The sequence below is a fragment of the Syngnathus scovelli genome, chromosome 4 (assembly GCF_024217435.2).
Source record: "Syngnathus scovelli strain Florida chromosome 4, RoL_Ssco_1.2, whole genome shotgun sequence".
Taxonomy (NCBI): Eukaryota; Metazoa; Chordata; class Actinopteri; order Syngnathiformes; family Syngnathidae; genus Syngnathus; species Syngnathus scovelli.
Genome location: NC_090850.1, coordinates 11,542,476 through 11,561,516, shown reverse-complemented (window position 1 = coordinate 11,561,516; position 19,041 = coordinate 11,542,476). Strand labels below are relative to the sequence as shown.

The window sequence follows — 19,041 nt, the reverse complement described above, 5'->3', positions numbered from 1 at the left end:
ACACCCAAAAAAACAACATTTGAGCAGAGTGGAAACGATGGAGCAAGCGCAATTTGTGAATTTTGCTATTCAGCTCCTTATTACAGAACGGACATTATGCAAAAAGTGCTGACACAGCTAGACATACATTTTGAGAGGGTCAAATTAGGTTCATTTGTAGTGCATTTTAGGCTTATCCTGAAATCTCACTAAAAACTGAAAATCCCCAATTTTGACAGTTGTGTGTCTTAGAACAATTTATCTCAGCTTGACAGACCCTCTGCTATCCCTTCCTACATCTAATGTTGCAGCCTTACATTGGTTTTCCTTCGGCAGCGGGATAGGTTGAGATAGAGAGACACCCGCAGGTCTTTGAGCCCTTTTAACTCTTCCCCTTGGCCTTCCCGAGGCAATTTTCTCAGAGCGTACTGGTAACGCTGGCCGGCCTCCTTCATACGTCCCTTCTGCTTAGCACATGAGAAGCAAGAGAAAGAAATGAATGGAAAACCCATCAGATTTGTGGCAGGCTTTTTCTCCCAAATTTGTGTGCAATTTGTGAGACATTTATAGAACTGAGTAATGGTGAGCCTGATAGCTACATCAGCCCAACAACTACACAGTAAAAAGAGCATGATGTCTGAATTTCCATCACACCAATTTTTTTTAATAAACTTACCTCTTGAAATTGACCAAAGTAACACCTTCTTTTTGAATGACACTAACACAATTGTGAAGCACGTGACGGATTTAAAATGACTTTAAAAGCCATTTACCTTCATCAAACCACTTTTGCCACCCGAAAGTACATGACATCTTGATGAAATATCCCATACATGCATCTTGATTGAACCTGAATGTAAGATGTTTCTTCTCATCCTGCAAATGATCATTTGGCAAACATAATATGATGTTCTCCTCAATGTGGGTAGATAACCAAATCTCTGAATACCCCAAAAAAAAAAAAACTATGTTGATTGAGGAAAGACGGTAGACTAAAGACCTAACCTTCTTTGTAGAGGTAACCCTTGACTTTCATATACCTTGTAAAGCAGGTTTCCTTCCTCCATGAGCTTCTGCAACAGGATGAGAAGGATATCTGGTTTGGAGGAAGCCATGGCCCATGTGGCGTGACCTGATAGGAGGTCACAAATAATTCTCATGGGTTTCACCTTCTCTCTGGGACTTGCACCAATTTACCTACCTGATCGATCATGCGGTGCTGTTCTGTAGCCTTGTGCTTGATGAAAGATGGAGAAGGAGAAAAGTGAGATGGTTAAGAGGATGTAAAACTGGCTGTTTCAATTTGCTGCTTTTCAAAACAACCACTTTAGTCACAGCATGTAGTCGTGCAATATTGTGTTTATGGAGTAAAAGCTGCATTAGTGTACATACTAGTTTTGGAGCCTTTCTTGAGTAGCGAGGCCACCAGAGCCGGATTCTGGCAGCCAGGAGTCCGGTCCGCAGCCCTGCTTCCACCGCTGTCCGTCCTCTCTAGCACTGCACCGTGATCTAGCAAAAAGTGTACCTAACCAGAAAGGGCAACATACGGGCAAGTTACACTTTAATCATTTCACACAATGATTTTCTTTTCCAGTATGTCTTCAGAGATTGAAAATGGAATTTCAATAAATCTCTGCTATTGCGGATGGATTTCAGATCTTTTAAAAGTAACGACATTCAGGCATTTAAACATTTAAAAAAAAAAGCAGATTTTTTTATTCTCTGTTGTAAAATTAAATACTAAAGATTTAAGTAATTTATTTTAATTTATAAGAATAAATAAAACAATAATTTAGCAGTGAAGTAGTGTATGCTTACGCTCACTGTGCTTTCATCACATCCATCACTTTTGTATTCAAATTCTTCTATTATGGGCTATATAATTTTACTTTGAAAGCAATCTTGTTATGCTGTGGTATTAAAGGTACAGTATGATAGATTCAGCATGACACCCACTATATCAGCATCTCCGTTAAGGGCGGCGAGGTCGAGAGGAGTGCGTCCCTGTCTGTCTGCTTGGTTCAGGTCTGCACCGGCATCCACCAGAGGCTGCAGCACACCTTTGTGGCCCCTCATGCAGGCCCAGCCCATTGCAGTCAGACCTTCCTGATCCGTAGCAGACACCAAGGAGCCTAATCACATGAGACAGATGAACACTTACATGAGACAGAGAACCTATGTTTAAAAATCATAGAAGGGTCACAGAACGGCATAGAAATTAATGGAAATTATCGTAGATCAGGTCACAATCAATCACGGATGAGCATCATAAAACCACAGAGCCGTGATTGGTTGTGACCTGAGACCTGGCAATTGTGTAATTGTCAGTTAGCAACAATTGGTAAAATGGCCACCCCCTGAGATAGATAAAAATTGGTGAATTTTGCTGCCTAATTAGTTAGGACAGTACAGGATGAAAAGTTCACAGGAGCAGATGGGAGAGGCCTTATGCAGTAAGAAAAACAGTGTCCATGATGAAGAAGGGGGTGACAGACAATAAATGAGTAAAATGCAGTTTGTTTGTTTGTCCGAAATGGGAGCGATACAGGAGTGGGGGTTAGTCTGAATGGGATTAGTATGGCAGTGGGAGTCATTTTCATCAGGATAAGGCATGATTATTTATTTATTTATTCATTCATTTTTAATATGGTCCAAAACTGGGACGGGACAGGATTGTGGAATGGGACGGGAGGGAAAATCCACTCCTGTGTCACCCTCTATTTGCCATCTAGTTGAAGAGCACTTAATTGTTGTACCTGTCACCCGACATCCATGGCGATAGATAGATCCATTACTTGTAGAGGAAGTGATTTAAAATTGAATAAGAGTCTTACCCTTGGACAGCAACATCTCCACTGTGCTGCCGTGGCCCTCCGAGGCAGCCAATATGAGCGGTGTGCGGCCCTGCTTGTCACACACGCTCATGTCCGAGTTGTGTTTCAACAGCAACTCTGCCACCTAAAATATTGCAGTTAGAGTTCCTTAAAGAATATCCACAAGACCTTTGATAAGCTAAGATAATGATTTAATAGTCTATGAAAAAGCATCAACGACTGTAAAACAAAAGCATCTGTTCAGTGGTTGTTCGGATACTATTGCTCTGAGCTTTTTTGTAAGTAAGTCGCACCCCATTAACTTCACAAAACATTCGCTCGTCTCTATCTTTGTGGTGTCAAACTCAGGCCTCGGGCTGTGGACTAACCAATTTTACAAAATTAGGACTGTGATGTCTAAATGAAACTCCTCAACCCGTTTCAACATAGTAATTCCTTGGCACCAAGATGGCACCAATTCAATATAGTTGCTTGGCAACAAGATGGCAGTAGTGCATTTCATAATCTAAAGTGAACTCCTTAACCCATGGCATCAAGATAAAACTGGAAAAGCACTACTTTTGTCTAATAAAGCTCTTCTAATCACTTCTAGATAGTCCCTTGGTACCATGATGATGCCCAAGGAATACGTTTACTGAACTAGGCCCCAAACACAAACACTCTTATTATGCAAGTCACACGTTATTAGCATTGTAATGAAACCTGATATGTCTAACTTTGTTCAAATGATAATAAATTATTGAGCAATCTATAGTGTTAAAAAGAAAAAGACACTTGGACTCTTTGATGATAAAATGGTAATGGCTCAACAAGTTGTCACGACTCGCCACCGGTCAGTCCATAATGTGTAGGTTGTCATTAGTTCTGTCAGTGTCTGTGTGCTCGCCCCTCCCTTCCTGTGTCTACTCTCAATCTATGTACTAATCACAGTCACCTGCCTTGCGTTACCTGTCGCGTATATAAGTCCTGTCTGCGTGTCACTCCCCCTTTTGATTTTTTGCGTCTCATGTCTTCTTGTTTCTAGTCTCCAGTCTGTTCTGTTCTAGTCTTGTCCCTAGTCGAGCTTCTAGTCTATCTTTTGAGTTCTTCAATAAACCCTGGTCCATTCACTTCATGACACAAGTACGTATGTCGGTTTTTTGGTCCCCTGAAAAGCAAAGGATTCTTTATAACGGCAGCAATATTTGAGACGTTTTGTAAAAATGTACAGATATCAATCCATCCCTACATTTTCTTAGTCGCTTATCCTCATGAGATGATTATATAAATGTGTCCATCTGAAAATCAATTAGAGGAATGCGCTTGTGTCGGCTCACCTGTGTGTGTCCGTGTTTGGCCGCACTTAGGAGGGGAACCATCCCTCTGCGATTCGGCACCTCCAGCCCAGCCCCTCGATCCAAAAGGAGCTTGCACACTTCCATCCTCCCCCTGCCTGCTGCTGCACTCAGGACTGAAAAGAGAGTGCTTCGATAAGGTAGAGAATAATTTACCATGGTACACATTTGACTGATTCAAATTATTCCAACCTATAAATGTCTACAGAAGAGACAGACAAATGAAGGCATGATCCACAACTGCAGAGTCCATGACTTAAGCACAACAGCCTGCAAGTTTTGAGTTTTTCACCATGTGTGAGAGGCATAAGTAAAAGGCCATCATCAGACCACTGTGACCTATCAGGATAATAAAATGACACCAAAGTGTGAAGAAGTCCGACCACTGAGCATTATGTAAAATTGGCTGAAGCTGAATGCATGCGTCTTTGTCATGGCCCTGCCAGTATTTCCCAAGCCCATGAAAGATTAATGGTCATGCAAATGTGAATATTTGAGGCTACTTCATGCAAACAAGCTTTCTATGTCATCACTGTGGCATGGCAGAGTACAGTGTAATAGAATTACACTCTAATAGAGCGGCAAGCACAGATAGCACAGGCCTCTATGATGCTTGCAGCAAATGGACCTAAACTGTGCTTGCGTTTGCAATAACGGGCAAAGTGTGTTACAACTGAATAAGATGTGCTGCAAATGTGGCAGGACAACATATGCCTCATAAAAGAAATGCTCTCCAATTTCATACCAAAAAAAAAATGAGACAACTGAATCAACAGTTAATAACAGTAGAGCCATAGGTCGGGACCTAATAGTGGTTCTGTTCTATTTTTCTACAGAAACCTCCTGAGGCCTGATTGTCATTTCAATGAAATAACTTTGATCTTCATGTTCACTCAAGAAGGTAAGGTTTTTATATAACACACAACAAACTCTATGTCAGGTGGGTCAAATGGAAGAAAGTAGCACACGGAAGGAAGGGCGAATACTAAATGGATATGAGTGATGGAAGAGACGCACCCGTTTCTCCCCAGAGAGAATCGTGAGCGTCCATCTGCACTGCCAGCTGTTCATCTTCCAAGTCCAGCAGGCACTTTACCACCTGCAGAAAAAAACATTTGTCTCCTAGTTTTGGTTGTGCACAGAGAAAAAAAAACATCTTAATAAAAGCAAGGACAGGCACTGTGCGCCACATCAATGATTCCCAACCACCTCTGCAGGAAAATAACCAATTTCACACAATTTCATTCATATATCTTTCCTCATCTATCTATGCCGGCGGCCAATAGCGACAGGCAGAACAATGAAGTACTCTTCCATTTACCATCAGAGGGTGCCATTAACCTGAGCATCTACCCGTTAGAATATTAGTTCTGTGTTCAAATGACAAGCCAAAATTTCACACTGCAAATATGCGCAGATTTACTGTATAATGATTGACTGACGAAGATAGGGGCAAATTATTTACTTATTTGTCCTAAATGAAACTCCTCGACTGACTTCAACAATGTTCCTTGGCAACAAGCTTGCCCAATGGTGTCAAAGCAATACTGTGATTTATTTTGCCTGAGCATATAGTGATACGCTGGATGTCTCAGCAGATAATGAAACAAAAATCAGCAAAAAGGTGAATTTGCCACTGCCAAACTCTGAATATGTAGAATACGCTATGCAGTGGTGCCTCGAGATGAGAGCGTAATTTGTTCAATTTGGAAAATGCTATTCAAAAAAGATGAGTTCATCATTTATGTCGTGTACCTGTGTGTGTCCCACGCTGGCTGCGGCTGTGATTGCCTGCTGAACGGCCTGCTTTTTCCCAGTGGTCGTCTGCTGCTGCTGCTGCTGTGGATTGGTGGCATTTTCAGGACCCCAATCCTGTCCCAGCAAGACGCTGACGATCTCCATGTGGCCCTTTAGTGCGGCGTGGAGCAGCGCACACTGGCCATTCTTATCAGCCTGGGCCACCTGGCAAATCGAGGAGCACACAGAGGGATTTGCGCCAGTCCAGACCATCGCTTCCAACACGCTGGCCTAGATGAGGTCTGCAGTTGTCGTCCGTCTCCCAGAATAAACGCTGCAACAAGGCCGGCCAGCCAGCCAATTGCCTGGGGCCGTCTGAGCAGTTCATCCATATTCTTGATATCCATCTTAGTCCATGGACAAATACACTCTCTGCCTTCACTGGTAAGTGGTAAGGCAATTCAGCTCACTTGTAAGTTGATTGTGTTTTACTGGTAACATTTTTCTTCACTACTTTATGGCATGTCGGCACACGAGTAGGCAACCTTGGCATATGAGTAGAACAACTACATGTTACTAGTTAGTTTTCTAGTTCACCCTGGGGAAGAAGCCACCAAACACGAACTAAGAACAACCAATAGGAAATGTGTGTCGATACATCGCGTAGGACATAAAGGTGCCAAACACAATGAAGAACCAGCAAGTGTGTGCTTATACCAGTTACAGAAACAAAAAAGGGTGTTACTAGTGAAGACCAGGTGTACAGTAGTGCAAAGACTTTAAATACCATATTAACGCTATGCAATAAAAGCTCAAAGGCTTTTCTATACAGACACACACGCACATGTGAGCGACATACCTTGGCCGCTCTCTTGCAGAGTAGGCTGACAACAGCCATGTGTCCCGCGGCTGCCGCCAGGCACAGAGGCGTCATGCCGCTGTCCGTGCTCATATCTACGGTTGCACCCATTTCCATCAACAAGCCCACCATCTCTACATGTCCCAGGTGGGAATGGACGGCCAGGATGGGGGCGTGTCCCACTACCTCAGTATACCAGTTCACATTAGCGCCACCGAGCATCAGCAGACGGCTGACCTACATGGGGTAAAAGGAGCATTAACATATAAGACATGATAGTCTCATTCTAAAATGCAATACATTCATTTTTTTGCCACACCTCATAATGACAACATGATTTGTTTTTTCTCATTCTCTGAATAATTTCGCAATGCATTGAACAGACACGTGCGCACAATAAACCTTCTTCAGTGAAGGTCATCGTGTTCTCATTTTATTGAACACTCTCCAGAAAGGTGATAGATTCTTATTGCACAGGCTTGTGTGATATTGAGTATTGGCTCACGCTGTACTTTCTGCCCGAACTGAGATTAATAGGATGCTGTGTGACACTGGTGTCAAACCCAAGGCCCTGGGACCAGAACCAATGACCCACATGTGTTTTTGTGTCCTACCAGAGCATATAAAGTGATTTCAGCTGATTTTTTCTCTTTTCAAATCAAGAAAAAAATCTGATGATTTTTTTTACTGATTATAGCATAGGACAAAGATAATGACAATAATTTTAATTACTAACAGATAAAGTATTGCAACACTTAAATAGTCTGCCTATAATTTAGATCATTGTTATAATTTTTCTTTTTTTTTTTGTTAATCAGCTTCCCTATTAAGAGCAAGCCAACTACCTCTAATGCAGCGGTTCTTAACCTGGGTTCGATTGAAGAGGGGTTCGGTGAATGCGCATATGAAACTGATGGGGTTCGGTATCTCCAAAAAGGTTAAGAACCACTGCTCTAATGTTATAATTTCCTAGTTTGTTCCATTTGTCTGTCCATTGAAAATTCTAGGGTTTTTTCAGCCCTATGTGTGTCAAGTCACCTTGATATTAGGTGTGTACAGATTCCTAAGGGAGGCGAGCGCAGCAGACAGGCTGTCTGTGCTGCAGTTTACCCACATGGCCTGCAGCACAGTGGAGGACACCCCGGTTTTCTTACTCAGACCCTGTATAAACAAGAGGGAAAAAGAGAAATTCAATAGTGTGTGATCCGAATTTGAATGGCTTTGAGGTATAAAAGCCTTGTATTTGTTAATTACCCTAAATTGTGTCTTTATTTTTTGGACTTGTAACAAATGAATCATTTCCCAATGATGAGCAACTGTAAATGTACCCAACGGTTTGGGGTACAAATACGGATGACACCATTTAATTTTGATTACAACAAATAATGGATCCTTGATAGTGACAGGCGTATTGTGACAGGCGCAACAATTCAGTGCATTTCTGCTAGATGGCAGAATGTGACATTAACCCATATAATCCATCTGTTACCATTCAGACAGCAGATGAATAGCTTTGCATTCAACGAAACAGGCCCAGATGTCAAAATAACAAACAAGTAAATTTGTAAGTAAAGGGAGACGAGATCACTTTCAATATATTCCCTTCTTGTAAAAATTTTCTTTGGTGGTGTGCAGTGAGAATTTTCTCATGTAAATTGTGTGCCTTGGCTCATAGATGGGAAAGACTGACCTATTTGACCTTGGCCGAAGTGTAAAGAGAGGGACTGAATTGACAGTTGTGTTCACCTTGAAAATGTGAGCCTTGAGGATGTGGTGTCCCAGTTCCATGGTCTGCTGACGGTTCAACTTGCCCTCCTGTCTGGAGAACATGAACGCCAGGAGAGCATGGCCGCTCCTGTAGACATGCGGGCAGTTCTTTCTATAGCGCAGATATTTTCTGGACTATATCCCTCTCAATAAAGGTGGCTTCACAGTATTTTGTTGTTCAGTCTAACCTTGGGTCACAGAGGAAGTCAGCGCTTTCTCCATCTGCCCTCCAAACGAGCCACTCTCTGAAGGAGGGATGGCACAGCATGCGTGTGCCATCTCTGCGTTTCACCTGCCGGCACGTGTAAAACACAACAACTTTTGAATTTTAATTAGTCAACTTCCCAAAAGATGGGTTTACCCTTAATTTCAGCTTCCTTTTAGATGTAAGTAACGGGCACTTTGTGCTTGCCTACTGAATATGATCATAACATAAGGAGTGAACTGTTATACTCATTAGATAGAAAATTATTTTTTTTTTTGTACTTGGGGCAGATGTGTTTTTTTAATGTACAAACTAGTATGTTATGTAGAAAATAGATTGACATTTTGACGTGAACATTTTACAATAGTTTTATTTAATACTGCCCTCGCTATTTGCTGAGGATAGGGCCCACGCTGGCCCACAAATAGATAAAATCTGCATATGATTATCGGCATCAATGATATTACCCAAATATTACAATTGTATTATTAAATGCACTGAATGAAAAAAAATCTTCACACAAAAATGTCTTCAAAAATTGCTGATAAACTATTTACAATGACACAAACAAGGAGGACATGATAAGAAAAAACCTCCCCCCAAAATTAAATAAATATTGAGAAAATGTTGAGAAAATAAGGGGGGGGCCATGATAATGCAAACTTGCAAGTGCCGAACCATGAACATGCAGGGGTCGACTGTATAATTGATTTGATTACTGTTCCAGTTGTATTAAAACAAATTTAAAAAAAATAATAAACCAGATGACACGTTAACAGTATCGGTTTATCTTGATAGCTTTTAGTAGCTCAAAATGATATGATAACATGCAGTGTTGTGTAGATCAACTTCAATCTTGCAGTGCAACACTTCTACAACAAGTTTGTAGTAGTAGGTGTTTAAATCATCAAAAATCAATATTTTGGGCAGAAATAGATGGCCCCAAAATGAAATTTTCCTCGAGAGCAGCTCGGAGTCTCACCATGAATTCAGCCAGGCTCTCTAATCTCTGCTGAAAGTCCTTCCACTCCAGCTCCCCCCTCACGTTGCCTGCATTGAGCGCCCGGAACATTTGTTCATCCGTCAGCGGGTGCAGCGACGCCAGTGCCACATTTAGCACTGGAAGCACTCGTTCAAAGTCGTCTTTGTCTGGGAAGTTCACGCGGCACATCAGCAGGTACACCTAACACACATGGACGTCTTAGAATGACGACTGATGACATAGCAGGTAAACAAAAAACCTGAGAATGCAATTTCTGTTGGAGGAATATGGAAAATGGAAATGTGGCAGCAGTAAAGTAGCAAGAATTTGTGGAATAATAATAAGATGAAAAATATTTGAGGGGGGAGCAGAATCAGTTCAGCATTTATGCAGTAATGATTTTAAAAAAAAAAGTCACTTAATATGGCAAGCATGTAAAGCTTTCATACAGGCCTTGTTCATCTGCTGCTCTCCTTCATACTCTTCATCACACAGCATCAAAAGGCGTCAGTCAGCTATTTCCGGGCCCTTTCTAAATCTTTCATCTCTGATCACAGACATCAACTTTGTGTTTGTGTGAAACATTTTGCAAACCCCCGTGTTGCTCTGTGCCTGTTTGTGTTTCTGTCTACGTTGGGCCTTGTTCATCAACAAATGTGTTCTTTAATTCTGCTAATGCACTTTTTCCACAAGATTGTAGAATGAATCCTACAGTGTTTTCCTCTCAGGGATTTGTTCTCCGGCGCACACTCAACAGCATGTTGTCAACACACTTTAGCTGACAACTTGATTGGACAAAACAACTGAATTTTGCTTAAGCCCATATTCCCCTGAGCGGCAAACGAATGCAAGAGTAGCGCATATTGATTGTTTTGTTATAAAAAACCCTCCCAAATAAAACAAAACAAAACTTAGACTTACCATAAACCCTCTCATAAAAATCCAATAAACTCTCACATCGACAACATCTAATGCAACAACAAACTCTGGCACAAAAAACCCTCTCACACAAAAATCCCACACCCACCTAAAAGAAACTCTGCTCGTCATGTCTTGCACAAAAAAAAACTCTTACTAACACCAAAATAGCTTCAAACTCACCAAAACTCTCTCACACAACTAAACTCTAAAGCAAAATAACTCAGTCACAGTAAAAGAATTTCTCAATTAAACAAGTAAAAGTATGGACGCTCGCATTTGACTAACCTCTGATAGCGACACTGGCACAACCAGGTAGTTTCCCCCTTTCAATGCCAGATGCCCCTTGTGGAACAGATCCAGGGTCAGCTGGAGGTAGAGGATGGAGCCATTGCTGCGTGTGGTCAAGTGACTGCTGAACTTGCTGAGAAGCAGAAGATCAGGCGCCGAGCCTGTGGCCGTGGTGACGTTTGCGGCGATCTGGGGACTCCCGTTCACGCGGTGATGAATGTAGTCGCTTAGGTCAGCTCCCAGATCGCTGCTGTCGGGCAGAATGTCTAGCGAGATGCCAGAGAACGGCAGCAGGGTGGTTATTTCCTGCAAGAAGAAAACAAAACAAAACAACAATTTTTCTTTCGGCATTTACAAGCAATTTTTACCGAAATTTTTGTTGTTATTATCAACTCATTGAGACACCTGTCAGCAGCTTCTCACTCGCTAAGCATGGACACCTTGCTGGCTGTTATATTGCTTTTTTTTTTTTTTAAATAGAGGTGAAATTATTAATTGACCACTAATTGATTATCAAAGTAATTGATCATTATTTTTGCTAATCAACTAATTAAGATATCTTTTTAATTGAAAATTGAAGAAATTTCATCTTCTCAACAGTATTTTTTTTTTCCTCCACAGAAGGCGACTCATTGTGTTATATCGAACTAAAACAACAATTAATGATTTTTGCATAGATAATTTTTATTTGTGCATTTTCTGTGCTGTCAATTTGAAACAATGTCCTCGTTTTGAATTGAGATGGAAATTTAAACTTTTTTGTCATATTCATCAATTAATCATCAAAATAATTTACAGATTAATCATTTAATAAAATAATTGTGAGTTGCATGCATCCTTAATATCCTTGTTGGTTTCCACGAGTTATGATGTGACAGCGGCAGGATTAAATTGGCTAAATCCTCACTGAAGGCCCAGATAGCAAATCCACCAGCCACTACTGTTCAACACAATGTGTGAAATGTTATATGGGTGAATAGATACTACTAATGCTCCAACAAGGTCTCAGAATGACAGGGAAGGTGGGATTGTACGTGTGTCTTTTATCGTTATCCGTCATTGTTTAATGCCTGCTAACTTGTGATGGGCGTCCAAATGCGTTTGGAGCTTTCCAAATCACTAATTCAATTATGTAACCGAGTGGCTGCTTGACAAACTGCAGACTCACAACTGACTCCGCGTAGTATTGACATGCGTTCACGCTATAATCCATACAGCATTTGGAGTTTTTGGCTTCGGCTTTTGACAGATGCAGCCACTGTTTGCTGGGATTAGTGAGCAGATTGAGCAAAGGCACCATGTACCATCAAATGCAATGTCTATACCATGGCAGTGAGACTGTACGTCAAACATCTAACAAAGAGGAGTGTAGAGAGATAATGGTATGAAGAACAGTCCTCAAATTTCACCTGAAAGTCCAATGTCCTCAACTTTTTTGTGAGGAGTGCATGGTTGATTTGCATGGCTGACTCACCAACAGGCCCGTCCTCACTGTGACCACAAGCTTGAGCCAGACGGGGAACTTAGAGACGATCTTGGTGATGAAGGTGGCTATGGTGTCCCCGTAGTCCGGTTTATGAAATTCAGCCTCATTGAGACTGTCAACCAAGATGATGTAGTCTTCTTCAGGCAGCCTTCGCTCTGAACACATGCGGAAAAGCAAATAAAGTGCCTGGGATAACATGCCACTTGTTTCTACTATACGGAAAAACAAAGCTAAGATATGGGTCATGCAAAAAATACAGAACATGTACCAAATTGTGTAAATTATAGTTGCTGTGAGACAAACTGAAACTCTACAGAAGTATTCCTGAAAACGATTTAAAACATTTGATAGCTCTTAAATAGCTTTCTTGATGACTAACTTACATTGCAAATCTGAAGTCAAATGTGCTATTTTGGAGGGATGATTTTTGTTAATATGTCGTCTACTACGTAATTCTAAAAAACATTTCATTTTCATTTTTTTTTTAATCATACATACTTTAAATAGTGGTAATTAAGCTGTGAGGTTTTGCCTCTCCTCATAACCCTGTTACTAAAACTTTTTTTGGCAAAGAGAACAAAAAGTGAGCTTGATAACCTGGCAGAAATTAGATCACACGAATTGCTCCGACCCTCGGTAGAACTAATATAAGTCCTCTCTTCAATTTTTCATATTTTTCAATGTTTCCAGCCGCACTAAAAACAATGCAAACCTGTTACTCATATTAGTAGGATTTTTTTTTAAATAGCCTTTTTCTTCTTATTTTATTATATAGCCAAGTTTTTTCTTGGCCAGATAGCATAGAATTTAAGTAAATTAGTTTTTAAATCAAATTTTACTCTCTTTATCTAGCTGAAAATATTTTTATTAAATGTGTTTAAAATGTGTTATGTTTATGCCTGAGTATTTATAAGAAGGATTGAGCCAAATATAGCAAAATGATAAGATGAATAAAACCTCATAAAAAGTATACCGTCAATGGTTGAGCAGGATGAAAGAAATTATACGATGTTTTGTTGGCTCCATACATAAAACATTTGGTACCTTTTTCAAAACTGCCCTATGGTTCTGGAATGACTATATGTACCGGTACTTTAAACTAGTATATTTGTTTGAATATGTGCATCTTTGTTTTCCAACAAGTCTAGGTGATGAAACTGGAGCTATTGATTATATCCTACTGAAAAGGGCTGGATGACATCGTTGTTTATCCTCCCCAAACAGGAAATCCATCTTGTTATGTATTATCGAAGCTGTCAATAGAGCCATACAAGCAGGTGAAGACACACACATGCTCTCAAGAGGCACAAGGGCTCTTCATTTTTTCCTTAACCTGCTTAATAGAGATGGAGGAGACGCAAGACTCCTTTGTTTGGATTCAGCAGGGCTGGGCTATAATAAACACATCAATCCAGCTTGACTGGCTGTATCATAAAACACTGAGCTTGCTAATATGGCCAAAGTGTTCCACCGTCTCTGCCTCAGCGTACTGAGCGACCTTGAAATCCAGTGAGATGCTGATGAGACACCAGGGCAAAAATAACACTTATTCCTACCTTATGCAAACAACCGAGCATCGCTTTCCTGGGACCCAAATTAGGCTACGGCCACACTGCGGGTGTTACTGCTCAATACAAATTTCTTTGTGTGAAATAATTTTTTTTTGCAACCTCAGATACTATATTAAACTTTAAATAATCGTTCAAACACCTTTGACTTTAAGTGGTGGTTTATTTTTTACGAGTGTGTAGACTTTATTACCCTTGCGCAAGCTGGTCATGGGCTCTAGGACCCCCTTTCGAAAGGCAGCAATGGGGTCTTGCACACAGGAGCGCAGGCTGAGCATATTCTGGAGATGAGGTTCCTGGATCAGCAGCTCCCTGTATGGAGTGAGCTGTGGGGATCTGGCCAACAAGGCGGCAACACTGTGAACGAATTCTGGGACCAGGCAGGTGTATGTGTTGTCAGCCTGGCAGAAATGGTAAGCGACCACCTGTCAAAACAAAGATGTTAAAGATGTAGATGATGTCACCTCTACAAAACAACTTACATAATATAATATTAATAGATAATATCTTACTCATTTACAAATATTGGTAAATGTTATGTCCATCATTAGTTCATTGTTTATAAAGTGTTGTTCATGCTTTAGAAGCAGACAATATTATAAAGTGTTAACTTTTAATATTGGTTTGAAAATTTCAGCCTGGGGACCAATAAATAATGACTCTTGAGAGAACACCTTACATCACAAGCAGTCTTATGAGTTCCCATGGTAACTCTTATTGAGGCTATGTTAGTAAATTTAGAAGCTTCCACGTCAACTTTGAGCTGTATACCCAAACGGTAGAACAATGACTGCTTCAATCTTGCGTCCATAAAAATCAGCAACTGCAAACTGCTACTTAAAGTACAATGACAAAGTATTTTGCACTGCCCCCTCAGCTGAACCACATCATGTCTGTCCATACACACATAATGTAAACATCTTTCTGATAGGGGAAAATTACCCAAGGGAATTCTGCCTCCTTTATTTCGTCAGCACATGCAGCTCATTACTTGGAACACTATTTCCTTGCTCTATTAAGAGAAATCCATACAGCGCTGATGTAAGGGTGGAAAAGGAGACTGCGTCGTACAATATTCTCTCACAAATGTGCGAATATAAGCACTCGTGTGGTGTTGAAAAGTACCTTGTTGGCGAGGCATCTGGCAAGCTCTTTCCTCTGTGCTGTGCCACCAGCAGCTCCTGTAACAGCACTCTGGTTGATCTGGGAATCATCAGCGCCTTGTTTGGAGGCGGCTTTTCGCTGCCTTTCCCCACCTGAATAGAGCACAAAGTGCCATTTAGACTATTATTTATATATTAGATGAGGTCTCAAGTGTAAGTGCAGGTACAGTATGTTGAGAGCCCACTATAATTAAACTGTTGCCATTTATTGGTATACTAGTACAACTACATGTGGCCACACACATACTATTTTCTTTTTTTTCTTTTTTGTTGTTGTCTTTAATGATAATAAGGACGCAATGTTATGTAGAGGTATACTTAAAGTATTTTTTAGACAAATGATAATTACAGTTGTGGCTGTGGAGTAAGGGGGAGGCAAAATGTTTTTTTTTCTTCCGAAGGGGCGGAAACAAAAATAATTAAGAGGCACTCTCCTGGTACGACGAGTGACATTAAAAAGTTGCAGTGATTAACATCTGGTGCTTAAATGGCAGGTTCAGTAGTATACAGATGTCAACTCGTGCACAGTTTTGCCTCACTAGAAACAGTAGTCTTGTCAGCACTTTGAGCTGGATATCAAGGATCTTGTATAAATGCTTAAAGGCTTTCCACATTTCTGCAGTTAATTAGTACATATTTAACCACGTGTGAAAAATGTGCAGTCCAACCACCTAAGACAACGGAATGGTAGTTGCAGAAGGGCCTTGGCTCCTAATGAAATGACAGACCAACTGCAACCACGTTGAAAATAAATCAAAATGACAACATACGTATAGTGCAGGTGTCCATGAATAATGCAGCGATGCTGAAAAACGAACACCGCTGTAGTTGTTATGCATTTGCACCGCATATCATCCAAACAGTGCTGTATATCTTTTCTTGCCACAAGAAAAATGGATGCAAGATATTTTTAAAACGGCTATATGGGCATCACAGAAAAGCAAAGGCCACAATACTGGATTAGGCTCCACATGCACAAGTTAACAATGATTCAGTAGAAGATGAAGCCATAAAATACTGCAGTCATACTCGTTTTGTTAGTTCAACAATTGTTTCTTTTTTTCATCTTTCACACCTTGATAAGCAATGATGTGAACCTTACATTTGGGAGAAGAGCTCGGGCTGTGAGGGATGCTGGGCCCTCCGTGTTGCGTGCGCATGCCGTGACAGCTGAGCGCCACCAACCGCCACATGATAGCCGTTTTGCCTGAGCCCGCGTTTCCCACGATGACGGCCCCTCTTCCCTCGCAGTTGCTGGTTTTCCTCAAGACCTCATCCAGTCGCGTGAAAAGCCAATCCCGACCAACAAAAGATGTTTCCGCACTGGTGCCGGGAACTTCGAACAGCAGCGGTTTCAGCGTGATGTCGGCTTGTTTGAAATGGCCCAATCTCCCTGGGCAAATTACGAGATGAGCAGAAGAGGCAAAAGTAGCTGCATGCTATATTGAAGCAGGTGCACAGGTAATTGGCTAAAAAAAAATCTCAAAAGTAGTGCATATACATCTCCTTTATTTGTGTAAAAGTAAAACGTCAGTTATAGACAAAATATCCATTTTGATTAGCTACCTAGTATTGACTAAATGCAATCAAAACAACTGATTACAACTAACAAAATGCTACAAGCTCACTGATTAAAATACATTTTAAATGAATGTGTTTTTTGTTCAGATTGGGGAGGTCGGAGGTCTTGGACAAATCATTCTTCGAGCCGACAACATAAACTAATTTTCTCTTCACCCATTAACTCCGCTCTTCACCAATCAGGAGGGCACAATAAGTTGAAAAATTCCTTCAGGCAGTTCAAATAGCACTGTGTATTTTTTCAAATGTGAGCTACGACCAATTATATACAATAATGCCAAACAAAGAAAGCTAAGTTCGCAAACAATCAGCATCTCAAGTGCGTTTGACATTCCTGCTCTCTATTTGCATTTTTTTTTTATGTCAGGAGGTTGAAAAAGTATCAAGGCTATTTTGAGAAGGAGTAGATGTCACAGGTATCAGTTTTCAAAAGTAGGGAGTAAAAGTAAAGGGTGTCAGAAAGGCAAACTGCAGATACCTGCAAAACCCTCTTAAGTACAGGACCAAAGTCATTGTACTTCATCACTTGTCACTGCTGGAGATGACACAGCACAAAGCCACATTAACATTACGCTCACATCCCAAGGATATCAAATAAAATACCTTTGGAGTCTTCATTTGTGCGTCCAGGTGTGTTTAACTTGCGGATGGAGCCCTTGCACCTGCCAACCTGTTGGTTGTCCAGATAACTCAGATCTTCCAATCTAGTGGAACACGTTGCTGTCAAGAGAGTCATAATGAGAGGATCAAGGAAAGGCACAAACTGTATAAATGCAAAAGCTCATGCGTGTAAGATTTATGGCTTGACTTCATTATTGTTCCCATGGAAACATGAGGAATCCTCTTTGTTGCTGTAGCATGAGAAAGACTCGCTGACCTTACCTAGTCAGGAGGGAATAATATGCAAGGAACATCATCATGTCTCGTCATCTTGATTCGACACAAGTTTGGTGAAAATTTTCTTTACACCGTCATATTTCAACACATACAAAATCTCATTTTCAAGCATGGGTAATTTTTATGTCCATTGCTATGAGGTGTCATACTGATCTTGCAGTGACCAGCATGAGAGAAGGTGAAGGTGAGAAGACCAAATTTAACACACCTCCCTGAGACCTTGTAATATTAAGTACTCACATCCATGACAGAGAAGAAGGGAAAATGGCTAACTGAACCCAATGTAGACAGTTTCACTCGGTCATGCACTCACTTTTGTTGCCTGAAGTTTAGATATGGCCATGTGTACAGTTATTTTGAAGAGCCATTAAACATTTACATTGGATATACACTGATTACTTAACATTGTGGCAAAAACCTGGATTGCTTTAGCCATTCTGGATTGCTTTAGCCACTGAATAATGAAATAAATCAACTGAATAAAGAACATGTGTAGAAGAGAAGCCGAGTTATTTACTCCCACGCCCGCCTTTGCCATCCACCCACTCATACATCTGAGTTTACAGGTCAGCCATGCTTTTCTTCTCTACAGTATTTAAGACATTTTTTGAGGTTTCACACTAAATGATACAGTTAAATGATACATCTATCCATCTATCTATCCATATAGCTATAGCTCTTATAAGAATATATTATTGTAAATATTTTTTTTTACTTGACCTCCATGTGAAGCTAGCAGACATGTTAGACGATATGATTAGGTTGAACATTTTCATATTTCAATATACATACTATGTTTTATTCTCTTTTGTTTGTCTGTCAATTTTATAGTTAATTTCAAGTCAGAGGTACAGTTTGAAGCAAGCAGAGTTAGCTTATTATTTTGAGAAATGCAACTAGTTTTCATTTCCTTCAATTTGGTGTGATACTATCGTTTCTCCTTTCTTGATAGTATGAGTGTAAAAACAGTGGGTACAGCTGTGTATTTCAATCAGTTTAAAAGTCATTTAAATTGTTTCTATCACGGAATTTCACCTAACGCACTTGGGTTTGGAGTGATTAATGGCTGCTGACTGTATTCATATGCTTTGTTTGAGGAATTGTGTCTTAACGATTACGAATTGCCTCATACACTTATTGAGAGGGACACACTAAACCTTTGCAAATATTGAAGCAAATTTACATGTACTTTCATAATAATCTGTCATCAACAATGACTTCATGGGAATGCAGAGGATCACGTATCCAGGGGGAGAATGGAGGATGGAGACAACATCTTCAGAAAGAGGTGTGAACAGGAGAAACAGTGTGAAGGAGGTGTGGCGTGGGATGAGAAAGCTTGCTGGCTAAAGACTGCTTGGCCAAATTGCTGAGTGGACCACGAATGAGAGTGAAAGAGCCAGTGTGAGCAAGACAGAAAAAACATTTCTGTTTTCAAGC

The 19,041-nt window shown here is 40.5% G+C and overlaps 1 protein-coding gene and 1 long non-coding RNA gene across 3 annotated transcripts in view; one reads left to right on the top strand and one right to left on the bottom strand.

Moving 5' to 3' along the window:
• The window catches only part of LOC125967283 (protein TANC1), a 34,440-nt gene that overhangs the window by 3,113 nt on the left and 12,286 nt on the right, over nucleotides 1-19,041 (bottom strand). The window contains exons 8-27 of one of the 2 annotated variants that reach the window (XM_049718230.2): nucleotides 17,308-17,424; nucleotides 16,226-16,516; nucleotides 15,086-15,216; nucleotides 14,154-14,385; nucleotides 12,381-12,547; nucleotides 10,904-11,212; nucleotides 9,698-9,898; nucleotides 8,699-8,802; nucleotides 8,490-8,598; nucleotides 7,782-7,904; nucleotides 6,744-6,980; nucleotides 5,903-6,109; nucleotides 5,165-5,246; nucleotides 4,130-4,263; nucleotides 2,814-2,937; nucleotides 1,936-2,111; nucleotides 1,372-1,504; nucleotides 1,181-1,216; nucleotides 1,020-1,111; nucleotides 297-446 (exon numbers count right to left, since the gene is read on the bottom strand). In XM_049718230.2, the coding sequence (XP_049574187.1) occupies nucleotides 297-446; nucleotides 1,020-1,111; nucleotides 1,181-1,216; nucleotides 1,372-1,504; nucleotides 1,936-2,111; nucleotides 2,814-2,937; nucleotides 4,130-4,263; nucleotides 5,165-5,246; nucleotides 5,903-6,109; nucleotides 6,744-6,980; nucleotides 7,782-7,904; nucleotides 8,490-8,598; nucleotides 8,699-8,802; nucleotides 9,698-9,898; nucleotides 10,904-11,212; nucleotides 12,381-12,547; nucleotides 14,154-14,385; nucleotides 15,086-15,216; nucleotides 16,226-16,516; nucleotides 17,308-17,424 (3,155 nt within the window). The remainder of the gene's footprint in view (nucleotides 1-296; nucleotides 447-1,019; nucleotides 1,112-1,180; nucleotides 1,217-1,371; nucleotides 1,505-1,935; nucleotides 2,112-2,813; nucleotides 2,938-4,129; nucleotides 4,264-5,164; nucleotides 5,247-5,902; nucleotides 6,110-6,743; nucleotides 6,981-7,781; nucleotides 7,905-8,489; nucleotides 8,599-8,698; nucleotides 8,803-9,697; nucleotides 9,899-10,903; nucleotides 11,213-12,380; nucleotides 12,548-14,153; nucleotides 14,386-15,085; nucleotides 15,217-16,225; nucleotides 16,517-17,307; nucleotides 17,425-19,041) is intronic. The other variant, XM_049718231.2, reaches the window with a different exon arrangement.
• On the top strand, nucleotides 3,591-7,069 carry LOC125967302 (uncharacterized). The gene is made up of 5 exons (XR_007480695.2): nucleotides 3,591-3,935; nucleotides 4,160-4,287; nucleotides 4,984-5,048; nucleotides 5,965-6,328; nucleotides 6,763-7,069. It is a non-coding gene; the product is annotated as an uncharacterized lncRNA (long non-coding RNA).